The following is a 20,833-nucleotide window of genomic DNA, read 5'->3' on the forward strand; positions in this document are numbered from 1 at the left end:
TTCTATGAGGAAAAAACCTCACACACAATTAAAGTTAGGAATAAATAGGACTAAAAAGTAAGTACAATAAGAACATAATTTTTGGTCCACCAAATCTGTGATTTAGATAGATTGACTTAGATGGGAATTTGCAAACAAAGAACTTAACTATTTAGCACCTTCACCAAGTACTTTAAAGTATTCTGAAATAAATACTCATCAAATGTGACTCAGGTACTACATATTGCTGAGCAACTGTAAATAATTCCTTGCAGGAAATTTTATTCACTAAAGACCTGAAGACCTGAATCAAATAATTTTCATATAATATCATATCAGATCAGACATAACTACTTTAAAAAACTCATTTGGAAATAAAAGGCAGTAGTTTTTACCTAGATAATATCTTAGAGCCTTATCCTGTTACACCACCAATTTCATAACCTGCAGGTGAGAATGTGGATATAAGCAAAGACATTTCTTAGCTGATATGGAAATATTGTTTTAAATACAAAAACTTAGAAAAACCATTCTAATTTGCTAGTGCACATTATCCCTGTGTAAGGATGGAATAGTTTTGACTTCCTTACAGAATTAACAGCAGCATAAAAGGCTGCCACTTTATAATGAAATATACATGGGTACAGAATTATTAAAGCAGAGAAAACACGCTTCACTCTTAGAGAGAACTCACTTTTACATTCGAAGGCTTATCAGCAAACCTCTGATAAAATAAAAGATTATGAGGAACAGCACAGTTCCAGCAGTCCCAACGTGTATTTGCTACTTTTAAATTTTCATCAAATAACCCAATGCTAACCAGTAACTGGAATTTCGAGCTACAGCTAGAGAAAATCCAAAAATTAAGTCACTTCTTGAAAGATATTCTTGAAAGATTATTCTAACCTGATAGTCGTCAACATATTAGATGATATCACCACCTTAGGTTATGTTTAAAAAACCTAGATTAATAATCTAGGATTCTTAATGCATAAATTAACAATTACGTGGGGAAAAAATATGGGGCTGAATCTCCTGCTCTCCATGATTGTTATTACTGATGGTTACTAGTTTTGTCTAACTAATGCATCAGGATGTGGTCAGGCGGTGGACAGGATTATCTGGGTATGTCCCTTCCATCTGAAATATTCTATTCTATTCTATTCTAATCATGTGAGCATTTGAAATTAACTTCATGCAAAGTCAGTCAGATAGTCTTAATCACCTTCTGAGATGGTAAATCCATATAAGTTTGACTTTCCATACTCTTGAGAGCAAACTATTGTCCCAATTAGCTGCAAATCTGCACACAAGACATAGACATAACCTTGTTTTCTGTTATCATGAATGTCTGGAGAGAAGAGATCACTGATGGACTGATGTCAGGAAGTATGTGAACAGGAAGCTGTATTCACACTTGCTATACATAGCTTAAGGACTTTTGTTGTAGGTGGACTGAATTTTATGAACTTCTTTTATTATTTCACAGAAATAATAGATCAAATTTATCACAGTTGATGATAAATATATTGCAAATCATATGCTATGCATTTCTGATTTAATTTGTCATGGAATTTTTTTGAGTAAGTTCAAGTTAAAAAATTAATAAAAATCCATGCATAAATTCAATAAAGATCAAGGTTTTTCCTTATCAGATAAACTCTATAAAAAAAAAAAAATATTGTTTTGGGGAGGGTTTATATTATCATTACTCTGGACAGATGCTTCTTATAGTTCATCAAAAAAGGACAAATTCAGGGATATTACTGAAGAGTTTGAGACAGCTTATTTTTCCAATCTCTTCAGAAAAACATCAAAGAACATAAGGAATAAAAATAGTAAAGCAGAAAGAAGACATAAAATAAAGATTTAATTCTAGAAAACAAAAATGCAGCTTTTCTCATCTCTAGCTTAAGCTAGAAATTCCCAGCTAAATTAGAAAATTGGCAACTATTATTTGAGCTCAATATGAATCAACCCCTGAGAGCTGTATGACAGCAAGAATTTTAAACAGGCTAGCTTGTTTTAACAATGAAAGTAGTAGAGTAGCCGTAATAACGATGGAATACAAATTTCCAAACAAATGCATACTTTTGTATCAATTTGTACTTGCTTGTGGCTTCACCCAAACTGCTGCATGGAACAGACGGTTAGATTTTGGAACAGACATAAAAAGGACTGCAGTGTTCACTAGATAAATATGTGGCCTGGCTTTTGTTGTTTTTTGGGGTTTTTTTTTTGGCAACCATTTGAACTGATCTGTGAACATATCAAGCAAAAAAATCCTATTAAGGTAAGTTAATGCATTTTGTCTTTAACACTGTGGAAGCACAAGGTAACCAACAGCTCAAAGGAAACTTAAATTCACCTGAGTTCAAGTGCAAAATTCACACTCTAGCCCAAGCTTTGATAAAAGGAACGTATCTGCCTCAGATACGAGCTTTGTCCAGGGCCCCTGTCTACCACTCTAGGAATAATAAGAGTAGCAAGGTTCCAATGCTGTTACTAAATGGCAAGGCAAAGTAGGGGTCTCCCATCTGAACTGGCCTTTTTAAGAGCCTGAAAGGCCAAAATAAGAAGCACAGAATGGGAACATAACTGACTGTACAGGCTCGTATAGATATTTATGATTCAAAGGTGTACCACCACTGGCTTCTGACCCTAGCAGAATTTGTTTGGATATGAAGAGAACAGAGCAACATTGACTGTGTTACTTTTTGACAGCAGAACTGTACTTCAGTGCACATAGTCTTCATTATGAGACAAGATCCCCTACATTACAATAGAACTCATATTTCTAAGCAGATCTGCATTCAGACTAAAGTTTCAACTACACTGGAAGCAACATCCTCTTTTAGCCTCACTGTAGCCTGAGAAGATATTAATCTGAATATTTGTATCTCTTTACAGACCATCATTTGTGATTTTCATTTGTCTTTTTGTAATAGTTCTTTAAATAAGGCATGGATTTACTTGCATATATGAATATAATATTAATTTGAAAACCATGCATGAGATTTAAATTAATTATTTTTAAGTCTAATGTGTTAGTTAGGTTATTGAGACGTTTAACTCTGATATTCTAAATACAGAATTCTACCAGGTCCTACAGCGATTTAAATTTTTTCAATGTAGAGAGGCTATGTAGCTTTAAAACCAAAGTCAGACACTTTTTTTTTTTTGCATGGTATTGAAGGAAGCCACAGTAGAGCATACTAGCAACCCACAGATTCTGCCACTTAGTACAACTGCAGTATTTATGATTCCCCACAATTGTCTGTTTCCTGAGTGCCAATGTGGAAAGCTGAAAGCCAAGAGGAACTATCTCATTTAAATATTTAAGATATTTTATTTTTTCTCTGATAAAATACCACATGCTACAACTAGTGTCAAAAATTCACAGTGCTATTTGAAATGTAAATATAGACTCAGCCTTCTTTTTTTTTCATAAAACACATAATTCAGACACCTTAATAAGAGATTTTATCAGACACTTTAAATGAGCTGAATTTTTAAGATCGTTAATGTCTTAAAGATGCAATAATATCTTGAAACTAACACCTCTTAAGAAAGTTACATCATTATGATTGAAAACAAGCAAATGGAAGTATCTTTTTCTCATTGTAGAGGTAGGTACCTCTCACACCACTGCTACATAGTGCAAGCAAAAGTTTTACTTCAGTGGGTTTAATCACAAGGCATTAAGTGCATGGTTAAATATTTGCAGGAACAGATTTCTTTCATGCCAAATTTATATTTCATCAAACCAAGTTGTCAACAACTTTCAAAGGATGAGGAATTTAGGGAAAGGAAAAAAAAAAGTGTAAAATTTAGGTCTTGCTGTTTTAGGAAGTTTTCATGAATGTTAATCCAAATGATTTCTGTCCAATGACATACTTACTTAATAAGAAAATATGTAAAAGGCATTCTTTACTTAAACCAGATCCTGCTGAGTTATCCTCAAGAATAACCCCATGAAGATAAACCCTTCATAGTTAAGCAAGAGGAGATACAGATGAAAAAAGCAAGATGGAAGAAAGTAAAATGACAATAAAATAGATATTATTAGCAAAGACATACTACTATTTTGCAGAATAATAATATGAGGAATGAGAGCAGTGCTCAGGCCAGATCAGAACTCAGTAGCATAGTAGATGTGAACATGAATTTGATGCGAAATATTCATTGAGGCTAGTGATGAGAAAATGATGCTGAAATGATGATGAATTAATTTATACTTTGAAAGTAGTATAGGAAATGAAATGGAACTGACGGAGATAAATTTGCCTCATGCACATGCATCATATATAGTGGACAACAAAAATGAAACAATGAAAAATTAACAAAATATATATTGTTTGTCACAAAACTGATGAGAACAGACATCCACAAAAAATACACTTCCAATGCAGAGACATTCATTGAGTATGGTTTTAGAGTATATGTTTCCAATGATAGTGAACTTTTCTCTATTAATTTTATAGACATACAGTATGACATTTTCTTAAATGCCTCACATTCTCCTTTACACCTTATTATTTTATAAGCTGTATTATAACTGTTTAACATATCTCTTCAACACTCTTACAGCAAAATAAGGTATTTACAATTTGTATTTAATTTCCGTAGTTTCTTAGCTCAACATTTTCATCATCTTTAGTCAGTCAACAGCATACACAATATATGAATACCCATACCTATGTTGGGTACTGACTTATATTTATACAAAAGAAATAATTGATAATGATGATCCAGTTAATTTGCACTGCTCTGCTTTTCTTCACTGAATTTTATGTTGTTCAGAAAGTATGCTTGTCTGTATGAGCTAGGTCAGGATATCCATGGCTACATCAAATCAGGTGATTGTGGAAAGCTACAGAACCATTTCATTTCTAACAGATGCTACAGATACCTCAACAAGCAAGAAGTTCATAATCGTAGAGGATGACTCTTCCTGCTATTCACATGAATTTTTTATGCTACACCTTTGTGTTTTTCAAGGCAAAATCTACCCCAAATTTTCATATTGAAAGACTGTATAATTCCTACATTTCTTTCTTAGGTAAATATTACACTTAACTCTATGCCATTTTTTCACCTGAAATGATATTTAAAAAATCAGAATTGATACGAAAAAGTAGTTGAAGAAATTATTCAGTATCTGAGCCTCAAAGCAGAATGGTCTCAGTACATGACTACCAGAAATGAAAACATCAAACACACATTGATTTTTATGTTGTCAATTCCATTTGTTTTGTCACTTGCCAGAGAACTCTGCAATATTTGGGTAAAAGGAGGAAGGCTGATAACTAATGGCCAGAGAACAAGTCATCCATTAATTGTATAGGGCTCAGAAATCACCTTCAGGGTAGATAGAGAAAATTCATCAGTGCTATGTTTGTCGCACTGAACAAAACTTCCTGACAAAACAACAAGATGCACTTTTAAAGACAGATGTTTCTGCTTGTAGCTTAAAGATTAAAGTGGAACAAGTCCTGGCACTTCTAGATGACAACCTTTCTAGCCAGGAAAAGCTTACTCTGCCTGAAAATAACAAGTATAACAAGAAGTCTTGGCTACATTACCTACTTACTTTCTAAAATGCTTCCATCTTCAAGAAGAAAGGTATCTGCTTACCTGAAGGAGGAGGAGCAATTTGTTTTTGTCCTACATGTCAATTTACCAATTTCCAAAGCTTACACCACCACTTGTGTCCTCTGGAGTCCATAGTAACGTGAATTGTCTTTATCCAAGTACCTAGCAAATCATTGTCACATAGCAGCAGTCGACCTTTCTGTTCAATCTATGCACTTTTCAGGAGCTATAAATCAGTTGACTTTCAAGCTCGATGAGATGGCATATGCCCTGGTTTGAAGAACAGATGGAGGCTTGGGGGAAAATTGTTTCTGCAAGCTTACTACAAGCAGCACTGCTCCATAAAAGTGAACCATTCACACTAATTTCTCACATAAATTATACAGGCAGGGAGCACCAGCCCATTCAGCAGAAAATCTTTCATCTAGCTTTCAGAGGTCATTTAGCAAATTTAAATTAGTTATTTCTGATCCATGGCCGAGTTTTCATTCCATACACTTTCAAGAGATGGCAAATTACATCAAATAAAGGAATGACTTTAATTATGTATTCAGGGAAAAAGGAACAGTAAATTAACAGGCACTATATTACTGTTTTCTAGAATCCTGGGATAAGTTGCAACTATTAATTAGCCACCGAGGAATCAATGAATGAAATATGTCTGCTGTGTGCTACAGGAATCAGGTAAACTGTCACTATCTTTTGCAAGGCTTTTTTTAGACCCCATCTCAACACTAGTCCCCAGATTCAGCATTGATGTTGTTAAAAGAAAGGAGATCTCACACATTTGCAGGAAAACCTTTACTTCTTAAGAAAAACATATTATTCAGCGGTTAAGTAAATGGACATGTCATGCTTTTAAAAAACATGGCACATTTTTTGAGCACAGAGGAAAGAGCCATTTTGTTAAATTAATAAACTATAAATATGAAAGAAATGGAAAGGACTAGAGGACTGTAAAAAATCTAATTCTAGAAAGAATTACATTTTACAATCACATTACTTGTGAGCCACAAGTGGTAAAAAGGAGAGATTGCACTGAGTAACCTCTAATTCATAATGTGACATAACTCGGTGTTTCACCACAAACATTAGTTCAAATATACAAAGTAAAATCAACCAATGAGTATACTGGTAAGTACTGAAATAGTCACAATGATTTTTATAGGTTTTCATAAAAACATAGTGTTTTGCTACAGGGTTTTGCAGTAGCATTTTGATGAGAATCTTTTTAAATCTCTAACATTTCATATTTCTTCTAAGACCTAAGTATTATTAAAAATCTTTTTCAACAGAAAATTAAATCTAGCATTGTGCTTTTGAAAAGTAAGATTTGAATATGACAAATTTATTTGGAATCATGTTATTAGTGGTGGGATCAAATCAACAAAGAAACTTCAAACTTGAAAAATTTATTGTTTCAATACTTCCTCTGACTATATGTCCCATGGAATGGAAACTGGAAGTACCCAGAGTTACGCAACAACTTATAAAATGTTGCCTTAATTGAAGGATATCAGCTTGGTACCCCATTTTAGTCAGTAAATGATTAAAACTGAAAGATGATTAAACTTAGCCATGACACATAAAATGCTAGAGTCAATATAAAAAATCCAACCACGAACCTATTGCATATAAATATCAAATTAACACATTGTTAAATATAAATGTAATTAGGTCAAATCTAACACTTTCTTAGACTTAAGACAGAGATTTGAATTGGCAGTTGTTAAAAAGGATGATGATAAGCTCTAGAACTTTCATAATTTGAGACATTATCATAGAATCATAGAATGGTCTGTATTGAAAAGGACCTTAAGATCACCTGGTTCCAACCCCTTCACTGTGGTTAGGGATACCTTCCACCAGATCACACCATAGGTTCCTCAGTCTGGCCTTGAACACTTCCAGGGACAGGGCAACCACAAATTCTCTGGACAACCTGTTGCAGTGACTCACCAGCCCCATAGTAAAGAATTTCTTCCCACTATCTAATCTACACTTACTCTCTGTCAGTTTAAAGTCATTCCTCCTTGTCCTGTCACTACATGCCCTTGCAAAATCTCTCTCCATCTCTCTTGTAGGCTCCCTTCAGATACTGAAAGGCTACAATTAGGTCATCCTGAAAACTCCTCTTTTCCAGGCTGAAAAATCTCAATTGTCTTAGCCTTTATAATTTATAGATGGACAGGCTGCTGGGCCATCTTGGCTAGACTATGCTTTTGCCAAGAAAAGTCGGACCTGATGGTCATTGAGAATTGTATGATTCCATAATTCTGTGATAGCTGATCAAAAATGGATTCCTGTGAGCATTATCAACTAAAAACTTAATCGATTGTAGGAAAATTTGTAATATCATAGGGAGAAAAAGGGACAGGATAATGAATATTGTTTACATCTGGCAATGAGGATCCCGTTCTACTGCAGTCAATGGAAATTTTGTTGTTTTATTTGCTAGCAAATATATTGCATTTATTCTCTCTTTGTATGATCTAGGGTCGTAGAGGGGGCATATGTACACTAATAAATAACATTGCTCAAGAAATTTAAAGGAGTTTTCATTAAATGAAAACCAGGTCATAGTCATTAAGATGTGCCTATTTCTTAGAATTCTGCATTTAAAAACCAAAACTAGAACAGTCTTGTGATAGCAATTTTAAACAATCTCTAAGAAAAAGTCACATGCACATCAGCCAAGACAACACTTTTTATAGTGATTAGCTGGGTATTAATATCACAGTCATAAAGAATGATGAATGACATTTGTCTAAACACAACTGTTTATGCACAGTATTTGCTTGTGCTTGCTTCAGTAAGCCATAGTATACAGATTATTAATAACTTCCAAGTTAAGATGATGCAACTGAACTATTGCTACTTTTAGTTTAAAGCTGAATATTTCTTTCTTGCTACCATGCCACACAGTTTGCTGTATTACTGTCTTCATAGAAAACTGAGAGTTTTACTTTACTTTAAAATAAAAAAAAAATATTTTCCAAACTATTCCTTTACACTACATCTGTTAATACAATTGTGGGGTTTTTTTCCTACAGGGAGCATCTAAAATTTGCTTCTTCAAGACTTTACTTCTTCACCTCCATTCATACTTCTATCTATTATTATGCATTATTATGTATTATTTCTGGCTTAATAAATTCTTGCTTTCAGTTGTCTTTTTTTGAATCCACACTGCAATTTTCTGTTATACCCACACACTTGTATTGGAGACAGGCTTATAAAGGATCACTGGAATAATTTTTAAAAAGGAGCCCTCTGGGAAAGATAAACAGAGGTCAAGTGCAGCAGAAAACTGAACTATTGCTTAAAACACTAGCGAAGACATTAACTAAAATATAAACTAACATGACTCCATGATGTACTTACCGTGTCTACGCATGATACATGACTGTTTCTCTTTCTACATAATTTTGCAAAAAGCTTTCATTCTGCATGACAGCACTTGTGGGGTACTTACTGGTTTTTTTACAGTGTCCTCTCAACATCTTTTACTAAGAAGACATTAAATACAGTTTAACAAAAAATAGAAGCAGAAAAAACATGTCTCTAAAATAATTTTTTTTGGAAGTATTATTTTTCACAGCAGTCTGCTCTCTTTCCTTTCAGATTCTGAGGCTGCAATTCCATGAACAGTTAAACTAACCTAGCAGTTCATCACCGCTGAAAGAAAAAGTTTTGAAATCCCTCAACTCTCTCACATTTTTCACTGTACTTCACTACTGTTTCTCTCTTCTTCACCAACAGACCGCATTAGCACTCATGGATTGTCATGTAATCAAAGTTTCCAGGACTATGAACATGTTGCTTATCGAGAAAAAACACACCCACCTTCTTTTCCTGAGTTAGTGAGATAAAATTACTCACAGAGGTCTCTGATAAACTTCAGTGCCAGTGTCAACTATGCTTTAGAAATAGAGAGCAGAAGAGGTGAAGCTGAACCTCCCCTTAGACGGCAATAAGCTTAAAACCCCTCAACTTCTTGAATTACATCTTGAACTACACAAATTGCAAGAGGACAGTATAATAATGGGGCCATTCTGTAGGGTAAATGAGCTCCATCCAATTACTTTTAATTTATTTGGGGATTTGAACTTTAGGTACCAGCTTAATCATAGCAGTTCAGAATTCTATGTAAACTAGTATACAACATACTAATAAAAACTGTAGTTCTATGGAAAGTTCAAATTATTTGTAATCCGTACTATTAAAATCAACCTTCACTAACAGGTGCAAGGAGAAAGTGTATGTGCATTCCAAATTCATGATGTTGAAGGCAGATCACTTTCTTTCACCACTGCATTTAGTTTCTATCACAAAGAAATAATTTTGCTACCATAAGTTATACTAGCTCCTGAAAAAAAAACCATTAACTGTGTAGGAAAGAGGAGATGAAGAGAAACTAAAATGGTAGAAGTCATATCCTTAGGAGACATTGACACTCTGGGAAAAAACCTCCCAAGCCCCAAAAGATGGATATCATGTTCATGTTGACATTTTGCTTAAAAAGTTGGGAGTTTCTGAATTTGGTTTTCATTTCTCTGAAATTGCTACAATTCTTCTGAAGAACAGAAGCTTTTTTTACTCCTGCATAATGACTTGCATAATTAACTCCACTCCCTAAAACATAATTTTTCAAACATTCTGATGACTTTCTGTTTGATACAGAGAGACTGCATTTCAAACACATACTGTATAATTCAGAGATACTTTCTTGGTTTTTATCAACTTTTTTAGTCAAAGGTTTAATTGCATTCTGACCTTTTTTAATTCAGTATCATATATTTAAAAATTGAAGTCCTTTTCAGACCTGAACTATGAGCTTTTATTATTCATATCTTGGTATGAGATTGTGCAAAAGAATGTATTAATACATTTTGAAATAAAATTGCAATATACATAAGCAGAAAAAGAACTGTGGGATCCCACAAAAGTAGTCAAAAGACTTATTAATATTTTAGTACATTCTTTTTATATAAAGATCACTTTCTAATATTATCAAATTCTAAATAAACAGCAATTTATGTTCCCAAGTTTTATGTTTAATACACTTTAGAAATACTTTTTCAAACCATACCATTATTATTCATTCTCTCTTAGTGGAAAAAATCAAATACTTAATATTTGGAAAGACCCTTGAATATTTGTTCAATAACTCAATCAAAGAAGTTGTGTATTTCCAGATCTTAAAAACTACTTTATAAAAGAAACATAAGCATTAAATATTTGCAGAAATTTTAAGGCACTGATATATATGCAGTTCTATTTATGATTACTGAGGAAGGATAAAAACAATGGCTTCAAATTAGATATTAAAATCTTATATTGAGTTTATACCATTTAGCACAGATTCACTGACTGCTAGTACATCCACTGAATGGGGATGAAAAGTCTGGAATGCATTTTGAATTTTTTTTTAGTTTAATTGCAATCAAAGCCAGAAATTTGTGTACCGTGTTATGTTTTGTTTTCACAGAGATAATTAACAAGTAATTCTCTATATTGAGTTTTTGAAAATGACAAAAAGACAACTTTTCTCCAGATTTGAAAGCAAACATTAGGAACCCCAAGACAACCATGTCTTCTTCTTTTAGACATAAATGCAGTTATACCCTCTAGAACCACATAATTTTGCTTTGGCATTATCAGAGTTTTTTTGATCCTTTTTTTTTCCCTCTGGATGGTATTCTTTAGAATCAGGTTCGATTTCCTGTTCTTGTATTGTATTGTATTATAATATGTTGTAAATATATATTATCTTTTCACATTTTTTCTTCCATTAGGTTGAAACAGGTTTATTTGAACAAGCAACAATAGTAAAACTTACCAATCAGAAGGACAGCATTACAGAAATATTCTAGCAGATGCCTAACTACACTTAAAGAATTAGTCTGAAAATTCACCAAGAACACACATCTTGCTATAATGGTCCTCTAGTGAGATCTAATTTGCTTTGGTCCCTTTTTTAAAGAAAAGACACCAAGGTAAACACCATGGTTTATCTGCACAGTTTAAACTTGTTTATGCTTAGGATTAATTTGGAGCAAGAATGCCTCTTTCTAAATTTAGTGCATTTTGGAAACCATTAAGCTATGTAACAACAACAAAGCACCATTATTTCATAATTAAATATTCAACACATGCAGTTACTCAGAAATAGTTCTACACAGTTCCTGAAGTTTAAGTTTATATTTTATCTAGGTCTACAGTTATCTACATAACTACAGTTATGCATAGCCAGCCCTTACAGGTAATTAATTAATCATGGGCTTAAAATTATAGATATGCAGAACTGTCATAATATCAAGGGTCATTTGTGTGTATTTTTTGGTATATATTAACCAAACACAATTCATGTATATTAAAGCATTCTCCTGTTCTGGCTGAAAATGACAGTATTCTGTCCACAGAATTACAATATAGTGAACAAGTGTTCAAAGTGTTTAAAAAAAAAATTAACGTCTGACAATTACGGTTTTGTTTCAGTAATTATAGAAACAAACAAAGAAGCAAATAAAATACATCTGTGTGTTTTACAGGAAAGAACAAAATCCTTTAGCATTTTCCTATGTCAGTAAAAAATCAGTTTCTGAGACTCTCCTGCATTTTCTCTCATGCACCACTTCATAGAAAAACTAACAAGAGTGAAATGAACCATGACATACATTATAACTAAACAGAGTAAATAAACCTCTCTCAAAATACAACATTGATACTGTGAAATTATAGCAGGATTAAAATATCACTGTTACCATTTATTTCTTCTTTTTATCCTTCCACTAGATCATGATTCATGCAAATAATTATAGTTCAGCCAAGCTTTTATTTGCCTAGATACGTTCCATTAATAAAATATATATTTTTAATTGTCATGAATTTTAGCAGTATTGAGTAAAATATATTAATAAAAAATTAACTCCTTTATATGGATATAAAATTAAATATGATGAACTGATGAAAATTAGCCACTAAATGTCTTTTGGGTAGTGCAACTATGTCCTTAAAACAAGTGAAAAATACAGACCTTAGTTTATCTGTACCTTTAAATATCAGCTAATGATGAACATCATTCTCACCCTTTTGCAGCTCTGGGCAGCCTTTAAGACTTCAGAAGGTATCTAATGCAAAGTTTGAACTGGAAAATGCCAATTTGCCTGCTTCATCTACTTAAACTGCACAATAATCAATGACAGTTGTGTGTCAAACTAAACAATAGCCTCAAGTAATTCTACTACCTCAGTATTGTTTTCTTGAGTGTCTGCCGTAGAACTCAGCAGGGATTGATTTCTGACTAAATTGAGTGGCATGGAATAAGGGAAAGAAGGTTGGATCTGAACATGCCCTAATATAGGAATGGACTAGTCCATTACTGTGCTGCTTACTTGCATTCATGCTGAAGTTCTGATCTTTTTTTTCAAAAGAAAGGAGTAGCAGAATAGCAAAAAACCTCTTGCATGACATCTCAGTCCAACATTCCACTAGCTAAAAGCTAGTGTTTTACTGCAGTAGGTGGACAGTAGTTCTGTAAGACTGCAAATTGTATTAAGAAAAAACACATGCTGGATCTTTGGCTAGAGACTCTGCTGTTGTGATTGTTCATGGTAGTATGTTTTCAAACAATTAAAACTGTCAGATACAGGAATCAAACACTTTAGCATGCACCTGTGTTTGGAAGGCTTGCAGATAAGGTAGCCAGTTGGAAGTGACCCATAAGGATCACCAAATACAATTCCCTCCTCCTCACAGGACTACCTAAATCTAAATCATATGACCAAGAGCCTCATCCTGAAACTAACATGCTTGGTGCTGTGACCACTTTGCCGGGGAATCCAGTGACCAACCACACTCTCAATGAAAAACCTTTTGCTAATGTCCCATCTGAAATTCTTATGCAGCTTCATTTCATTTCCTGATGTCCTAAGTCAACTAAGCAGTCACTAGCATCATCTAGTGGAATGCCAGTCCAGTAGTATTTCTGTACCTCTCAGTTTGATTTTGAGAAATTAGAAATTACAAAGCCTCAAGATAAAAACTAAATTGTGCGGATTTTTTTGCAGTGGCTTGAAAATCACCTTTGGGTCTTACCAGGTGATGAAAGATCAGAGTGCAGGTTTAAGTTGTAAGCCTGTGAGTCCAGCAAGGGAATTTCTAGCGTTGCCTAAAGCCCAATTGCACTGGAATCTCATCTTGATTATGGGTAAAGTCTTTTGGGATAGAGATTCCCTTTGCTGCAAGAACTCTTAATTGTTCCTTGTGCTGATTCCAAACTGCTATAGGCAACAAAATAGTAGCACAAATCTTTCTTCTGTATTTCAATAAGCAAAAGAGCTACCTTAAAAATTTAGTTACTATCGAATATTGTACTACTTACCACACTACAGAGCTAATCCTGTTGGCTTCATTACAAGCAGAATCAGTTATAAGATTGCAAAATCCCTCTTTTAGTGTTGACTTAACATAGCTCTACATTTAAATTTTACATGTTTTTGACACAAACAATTTAAAATATTCTACAATCTGACACATTTTGTTCATGCATACTGCATTCATTTTCTCTATCATTGCTTCCAGCAAAATCTTAGTCTAGTCCAATAAATAACATAAAAAATAAAGTAATTCATGATAACCAAAATAATTAAATAATAGGAGTAGGTTAAAGATCAGCATTCATTTTTTAAATTAAATTTAAAAGTCTGCAGTAGTTACTTAGAAGATTGGCAAGTTTTACAAATAACATCACCAAGCATTTTAGAGAGAAACACAGCCGCATTAGAATGGAGTCATTAGGCAATACATTTATTTTGAAGCCAATTAACCTTTTGTCAGAGAAATGTCGGAGCTGTAATGGTTTCAGCAGTGGAGGTCAGCCTGTAACAGAGGCACGTATGACAGCGATTACGCTGTCTGACATATGCTGGAGTCTGAGAGTACAGCTATGGAATGAGAATCTGCCTTCGTTTGTATTCCGCTCTGCATTTTCAGGGAGCAGGCAATCTTGACCTATCCATTTAGGTAATTAAAGCTTCTATTTGGAAGTGTCCTGCAGGAAGGTGAAATTTGGGGGAGATAAATGGCTGCTGCTCACTGTATCCAGCCACTTCCATCATTTGATGGACTGCCTGAAACAGGCTGCATTGCCAAGTCATAAAAATAGAGATGAATTGGGCAGGAGACAATTCTCTAAGGCAAAGCAATTCTGTCATCTTCCTTCTTGCAGCATATAATTTAATTGTTAGCCAAGGCAGACAGCTGACTCAGGGGCCTTTCTCTAATGACTTTCCCACCATCTTCCATTTGCTAGGAAATTATTTCAGTGTATTTACTTGCAAGCTAACTTTGTTTGACAATGAGAGATGTCACTTCAATAGCTCAGCTGGTTGTCACAGCTGTGCCAGGACTTACCTTCCAGGCAATTTTGTTTCCTACGTGACCATGCTCAACAGCAATTGGAAAGTCTCCTCTGTCATAAAACTTGCGAAAAGCTGTGCGTTTTGCTGGTCTTTGTTTTGCTGATCCTGCAGGTGGGGGCCCTCTTACCTTAAAAAGAAAAAAGCCAAACAAAATAAAAAACCCCACAGTTTAGTGGTAATATAGTTTTAGAAAAAGCCTAAAGCTTGGCTTAAAAAAGATATAAAAGAAGAATAATACTGATCTCCCAAATTATAGTTTGCTTTCTTCTTTACATGCTACACTTCACTTCTTTGAAAGTACACTTTGATAATGATCTACAGGTTTTGTTAATTGGTTTTTTTTATTTGCCACTTTCAGATTGTCCTATAAAAACTGGTTATATTTTAAAGTAGATCTCTCCATTATCATAGGATTTTTAAGCAAAAATAAAACACCAAGAAGGTATTGACATTACATAGTAGAAGTTGTTGGAAAATTAAGTATTTCTCCTTTTTCTGTTTATTTCTAGAAGTAATTTAACTTGGTGCATTGGTTTAACAAAACCTGGTTTCTGGGGGCAGGAAATAAAAAAATAAAAGAGAGAGCTGCTCAAAACTTCTATGTCTGGCGCAGGGCCATTCGCTGAAAGCTCTGACAATGGGCAGGTTACTAGCCCAATTAGACAAGCTGGTAACGCCTCTGTAATGACATATTTAAGAAAGGAGAAACCTCAAGAAGTTCTCTTTCTTGCTCCCCCTGGGCCCCTTCCTGGAGAGGGCCGCTGGGCCCTTCCTGGCATGACAGCCAGGGCCGTGCCACTGAGGGGGGGAGGGCCACTCTAGCTCATGCCGGGGGGCTGCTGGGGGCCGCCTGGCCGGACCCTCCTGAGGCCGGGACCGTGCAGCCAGGCCCCTCCTGAGGCCAGAAGCGCCCGTGGGGTGCTGGCAGGGGTCGTGTAGCCAGCAGTGAGAGACATGGTGAGCAATTCCCCGATGTGGAGCCCGGACGAGATCAGCCTCTCAACTGCAACTTGCAGACACCAGCTTTCTTCCAAGTAAGAAGAAAAGCGAGGACACGTGAGGAAAACCAACATGGTGGCACCGAGGTCAGTGAAAAAAAAGGAGGAGGAGGAGGTACGCTAAGCGCCGGAGCTGAGATTCTCCTGCAAGCCATGGTGAGGACTATAATACAACAAACTGCTTCCCTGTAATTCATGAGGTGCATGGGGGGGGTGCAGAGATCCACACGCAGCCCTTGAAGAAGAGTGTTCACACTGGAGTGCGTGGATACTGAAAAGCTGTAATCTAGTGAAGAACTCAAACAGAGAGAGATGACCCTTGCTTTTAGAGATCGAGGAAGAGAGCCTTTGCTTCCAAACTAGAGCACCTCATCCTTAAAAGACTAAACCCCATGAACTAAAATGAGCCACACTAGGCAGTTGTGGGAAGACTGCTTGACCCGTGGGAGGGACTTCACATTGCAGCAGGTTCGGGCAGGCCGTTGCTTGTCAAATTTAAAACTATGCTAGAAAAGTCCGCAGAGAACTATCTCCTGTGGGAAGGATCCCATGGCATAGCAGAAGAAACTCTTTTCCTTAAACACACTGAAGAAAGACTTTTAAGAAGTGAAATACTGATCAAAACCCCATGTTTTGTTTCCTTGAGCGGTTGGTAGAAAGAGGGAGGGATTGGGGAAGAAAGGTGTTCTGAAAGTTTGCTTTGGCTCTCATTACCCTTTTTACTTTTAATTCTGTCAATAATAAATCTTCTTTATACAGTTTAAGTTTTTAATCTGTTTTGCCTTAAAAGTGTTTTCTTTTCAATAATCCTTATCTCAACTCATGCTTTTTTAATTTCACCTCCTCTGCTTAACTATAGCAGAGGAAAATAAGTAAATGGTTTTTTTTTGTGGGTGCTTGGTGCTTAACCAACTTCAACCTGCGACACTTAATTTCCAACTAATACTGCTGTTTGCACATTCTACTGTTTTTTCCTAGTCATTAGATAATGAGATTAGGTAATCTCTTTCAGCATATCCCTTCCCTAAATGCTATGGATTTGGCTTTCATATGACTTCTAGTCCGTCAGTATTGATGGCTGAAGCACTGGAAAGAATGAAGGTCTTTTGCTCAGACCTCTCTTGTCTGCCTGTGAGGAAATTTGATTTTGCTCCACTTAGTTCCTTATCTGAGCTATTGCTGTTTTAGCATATGGCATAGTCTGAATGACAGTCCAATTCCAAAATGCTCATGCTGGAACCTTTTTCTCAGACAAACATGGTAGTAACAGCAACTAACAGTTGGCACTACGATAATAGAATTTCAAGTACTTATAAGAAATCTATAGTTTAAGCTAATTAACAAAGCTAATCTCAAATGCTAAAAGAGTCTAAGAGAGCTAAACTAATCTCAAATGTCCTTGACAACTGATTCTTCACTAAGAAACTCTCTAGCTGTGCATCTGGGATAAGAACTTCCTACAATTCTCTGCATGTTTCTTTTGTAAAAATACTTTCATGATTTGCTAGAAAGTCTCATTTTCAAAAAAAGGTGAGAGCTTCAATGATCATAAACCATACCCAGTATTTTGTATTGTTCTATTTGTCTTCACTGACCCTTACATTAGTTTCTAGCAGTAAAGACATTCAGCTTTCCAGTGAACAGATTGTAAACTTGTAAATTCTCTGTTTCATTTGGGCTTTTCTGTAATTTAACTCTGGTAACTACAGATCTAAATTTGACTTGGCACATTTTTCCCCCAAAGCGTTTTCACATAATTTTCCACTGGCCAAGGTAGAGAGGTCTACTAGTGATATGCCTACACTGTACTCTCCTATAAATTGCTTCAAATAGGGCTACTAAACTCTGATCTATTGTTGCATATTTCTGTCCCTGATAGACCATGTCCAGCGAAAATAGATTTGATATGCACAGCTGTAACTTTGCTTAGTAAACACATCTGCAGCAGTTGAGAGTAATACTCCAAGAGAAGCGTTTCTAACCAATGTAAATAAACCTCCACTTGCTTCTCTGCAGAGGAACAATTTGTTCTATGCCACCAGTATAAGTATTTTCACTGGTTTTTTTATGGGTTGATTTTGGTTTTTTTCTTTTCATTTGAGGCAAGTCTCATAGTCACTGCGCTTTAAGGCCACTGGAAAAGCACCTCTGTTCTTTTGTATATTTTTCACAAACAGGTCTTTCACACATCCTTTAAAACATTATTTTCTGTACAATATTAGAGGCCACTGCTAGATTTTAACTTAAATTATTGTTAAAGAATATGTTGTCTTGATTACATGAGATACAATCTGAATTATTTCTAGCAGATTATCATAATTAGAGGTAGCTAATGCAATCCCAAATTACATCTTCCCTGATACCGAACATTCTCTTCCTCCCAACTCATGTTAGTAAATTTGCTATGAGCATTTTCCTACTGCACGTTACAAATTTTCTAGAAAATACGTTTACATTAATTAGATTTCTTCCTATTCTTTATCCAGGAACAAAGATGCTGGAAGGACTAAAAGTGTTTTGGTATCAAACCCATTCTGTTGTGCATTGTCCTTACATGAAGGCTTAGAAGCTCCATCTTAAGTAGTATACCTACTCTGGCCTGCAATCTCAAAAAAAGGTATGGTAGAATTAGAAAAGGTTCAGAAGAGGATAATGACTGAGGGTATGGAATGGCTTTCACAAGAAGAGAATACAGTGTGGAAATTATTGCTATGGAGGAATAAAATAAATATAAAATAATGACATTATGGAAAAGGTAATAAGGACAGATTTTCCACTATCACCTTCAGTAAAAGTATGGGACATTAAAAAAAATCTAGTTAGTAAAAAGTTTGGAACAAACAAAAGTAATGTATTCATGTGCCAAATAGTGGATTTATGGAACTCCTGGCCAAAAGTCAGTATTGGAAATACTCAAAGTTTCTGTACATTCAAGGTGTGACTGGAAAAGTTGATGAAAAATAAATCCATTCAGGTTGACTAAATCCTTATTATCATTAATCATAATTACAATGAGTATTATTTTTCATGTGATACAGTCTTTTTGGTAGATCTCTCAGCCTTACATTTAGTCTCTCATAGGCGACATCACACTGGCACATCATAGTTATCCATTGATTAACTGCCACAGCAGTTAATCTTTTCCAGATGATGAGCTCAATGTTAATAATATAATTTCTTGTCATAGTTTTAAGTACATTATGTTGTACTTTGTACTACTATAATATTTAATTCCATTTCTATTACACCAGTTCTCAAAGGCTTCCACTTCTATCTGTGCCACACCATGATCTTCATCTATTTTAGTAACAACTCCAAACATTATGTCAACTATATATTTCATTATGCAACCCTGATTTTTTCAATGAAAATATTAAATAAAGTTATTCCTGAAACCAAATATTAAGAAGTTTCATTAATAAATTTCATCTATTATCATATCTCTCATTTCAATATTACATGCCATTATTGTCTCGACTTCAACATGGACATTTTTACCCTCCTAACACATCTAGTACTGTGTAACTACCAAAGTACTGTGTATAGCTGGAGAAGTAGCAGCATACAGAATACTTGAAAATAGTCTCAACAGAGTGAGCTGTTGTTTTTCCCTTTGTCTTAAAGATGCTTTTCTTGTCAGGTTGGTCTGCAATAGGTACAGAGACCTTTAAATACCTGGAAGAGTACAAAGCAATGAAATGATCAAGACAGGAATTAGCCTAACATCTGTCTAGAACAAAGAAATATCAGCAATCAGGAAGACAGTGGAACTGTCCCTGCATTGAAGATACAGTAATGTTGCATGACTGAAGAGTACTTTTTTTCTCCTTTACTTCATGAAGACAGCTTGTTTCACTTGTATCTGACAAACCTAGGTTATGAGACCTTTGCTAGAGTGGCTGCATTGAGACAGTACTGCTTACCTTTTGCAAACAGTTTCTTTTCCTTCCAGTCTTCATTACTAGGGAGATTGCCACAGAGCCCTATTCTCTAATGCAGACACCACTTTGGGTCATTCTAGCTGTGCACAGTCTGCCTGAGGAAAAGTTTATGTGTATGATTTCCTCTTTTACTTTTTTGCAATTCCTGATCTAAGCCTGGACCACATGATCTCTACAGGTCTCTCTCAGCTGAGGCTTCTCAGTTGCTAAGTGAAATACACAAAAAGTAATCACAATGCTTTTCTTTGGTATAACGAGTTTTGCCTTCTTACATTTTATATTGTTATAATTACTGATAAAAAGGTCATTCTGAAAGTATTCCATTTATTGGAAAAATAGTAACAAATACTATCTTCTTCAAGCTAATAAAAATTTTTCATTGCAATATAGTGAGAAAGATTAAGATTAGAGTTCCAGTTAATTAAAGGCTAATATTCATGATGGCAAAGTATATGAAGCAATAAACAGATTCTGAGGTTCGTTAAATGCCAAAGAGAAGTTGAAGAGTTTGATAATTGCAAAACTAATTTATTGTAATTCTATGCCATTGAACTATGTGACAAGATAAAAGATACAAGCCATTAAGCAAAAAAGAGAGAAAGACCATATTTCTTTGATTCATGGGCATTGAAAGCCATTTTACAAGGTTGCATTCTTAAACTTTTCAGTGATGGCACATTAGGAAAATGACTAAGAAAAATTATTTGAAGCCAGGTTTAAACAGTGATTAATATTTGAAGACTGAATTTTATACATTTTCTGAGTGTCAAACTCTATGCACACTTGGGGACCTAAACACGTGCCTGTGTAGTACAACTGGCGGATTTGTGAACACTAACACTAGTTTCATGAGCAGTTTAAGTCAAACAAAAACTGGACTAAGATCCTACTGTTC

General features: G+C 34.9%; 1 protein-coding gene across 4 annotated transcripts in view; it reads right to left on the reverse strand.

Annotated features, from left to right (window-relative positions):
- The window catches only part of PACRG (PARK2 coregulated), a 215,672-nt gene that overhangs the window by 150,687 nt on the left and 44,152 nt on the right, over nt 1-20,833 (reverse strand). For all 4 annotated transcript variants that reach the window (XM_017746174.1, XM_017746163.1, XM_017746166.1 and 1 more), the window contains one exon: nt 14,992-15,126. In XM_017746174.1, coding sequence (XP_017601663.1) covers nt 14,992-15,126 — 135 coding nt within the window. The remainder of the gene's footprint in view (nt 1-14,991; nt 15,127-20,833) is intronic.

The sequence above is a fragment of the Corvus brachyrhynchos genome, unplaced genomic scaffold (assembly GCF_000691975.1).
Source record: "Corvus brachyrhynchos isolate BGI_N302 unplaced genomic scaffold, ASM69197v1 scaffold70, whole genome shotgun sequence".
NCBI classification, from domain to species: domain Eukaryota; kingdom Metazoa; phylum Chordata; class Aves; order Passeriformes; family Corvidae; genus Corvus; species Corvus brachyrhynchos.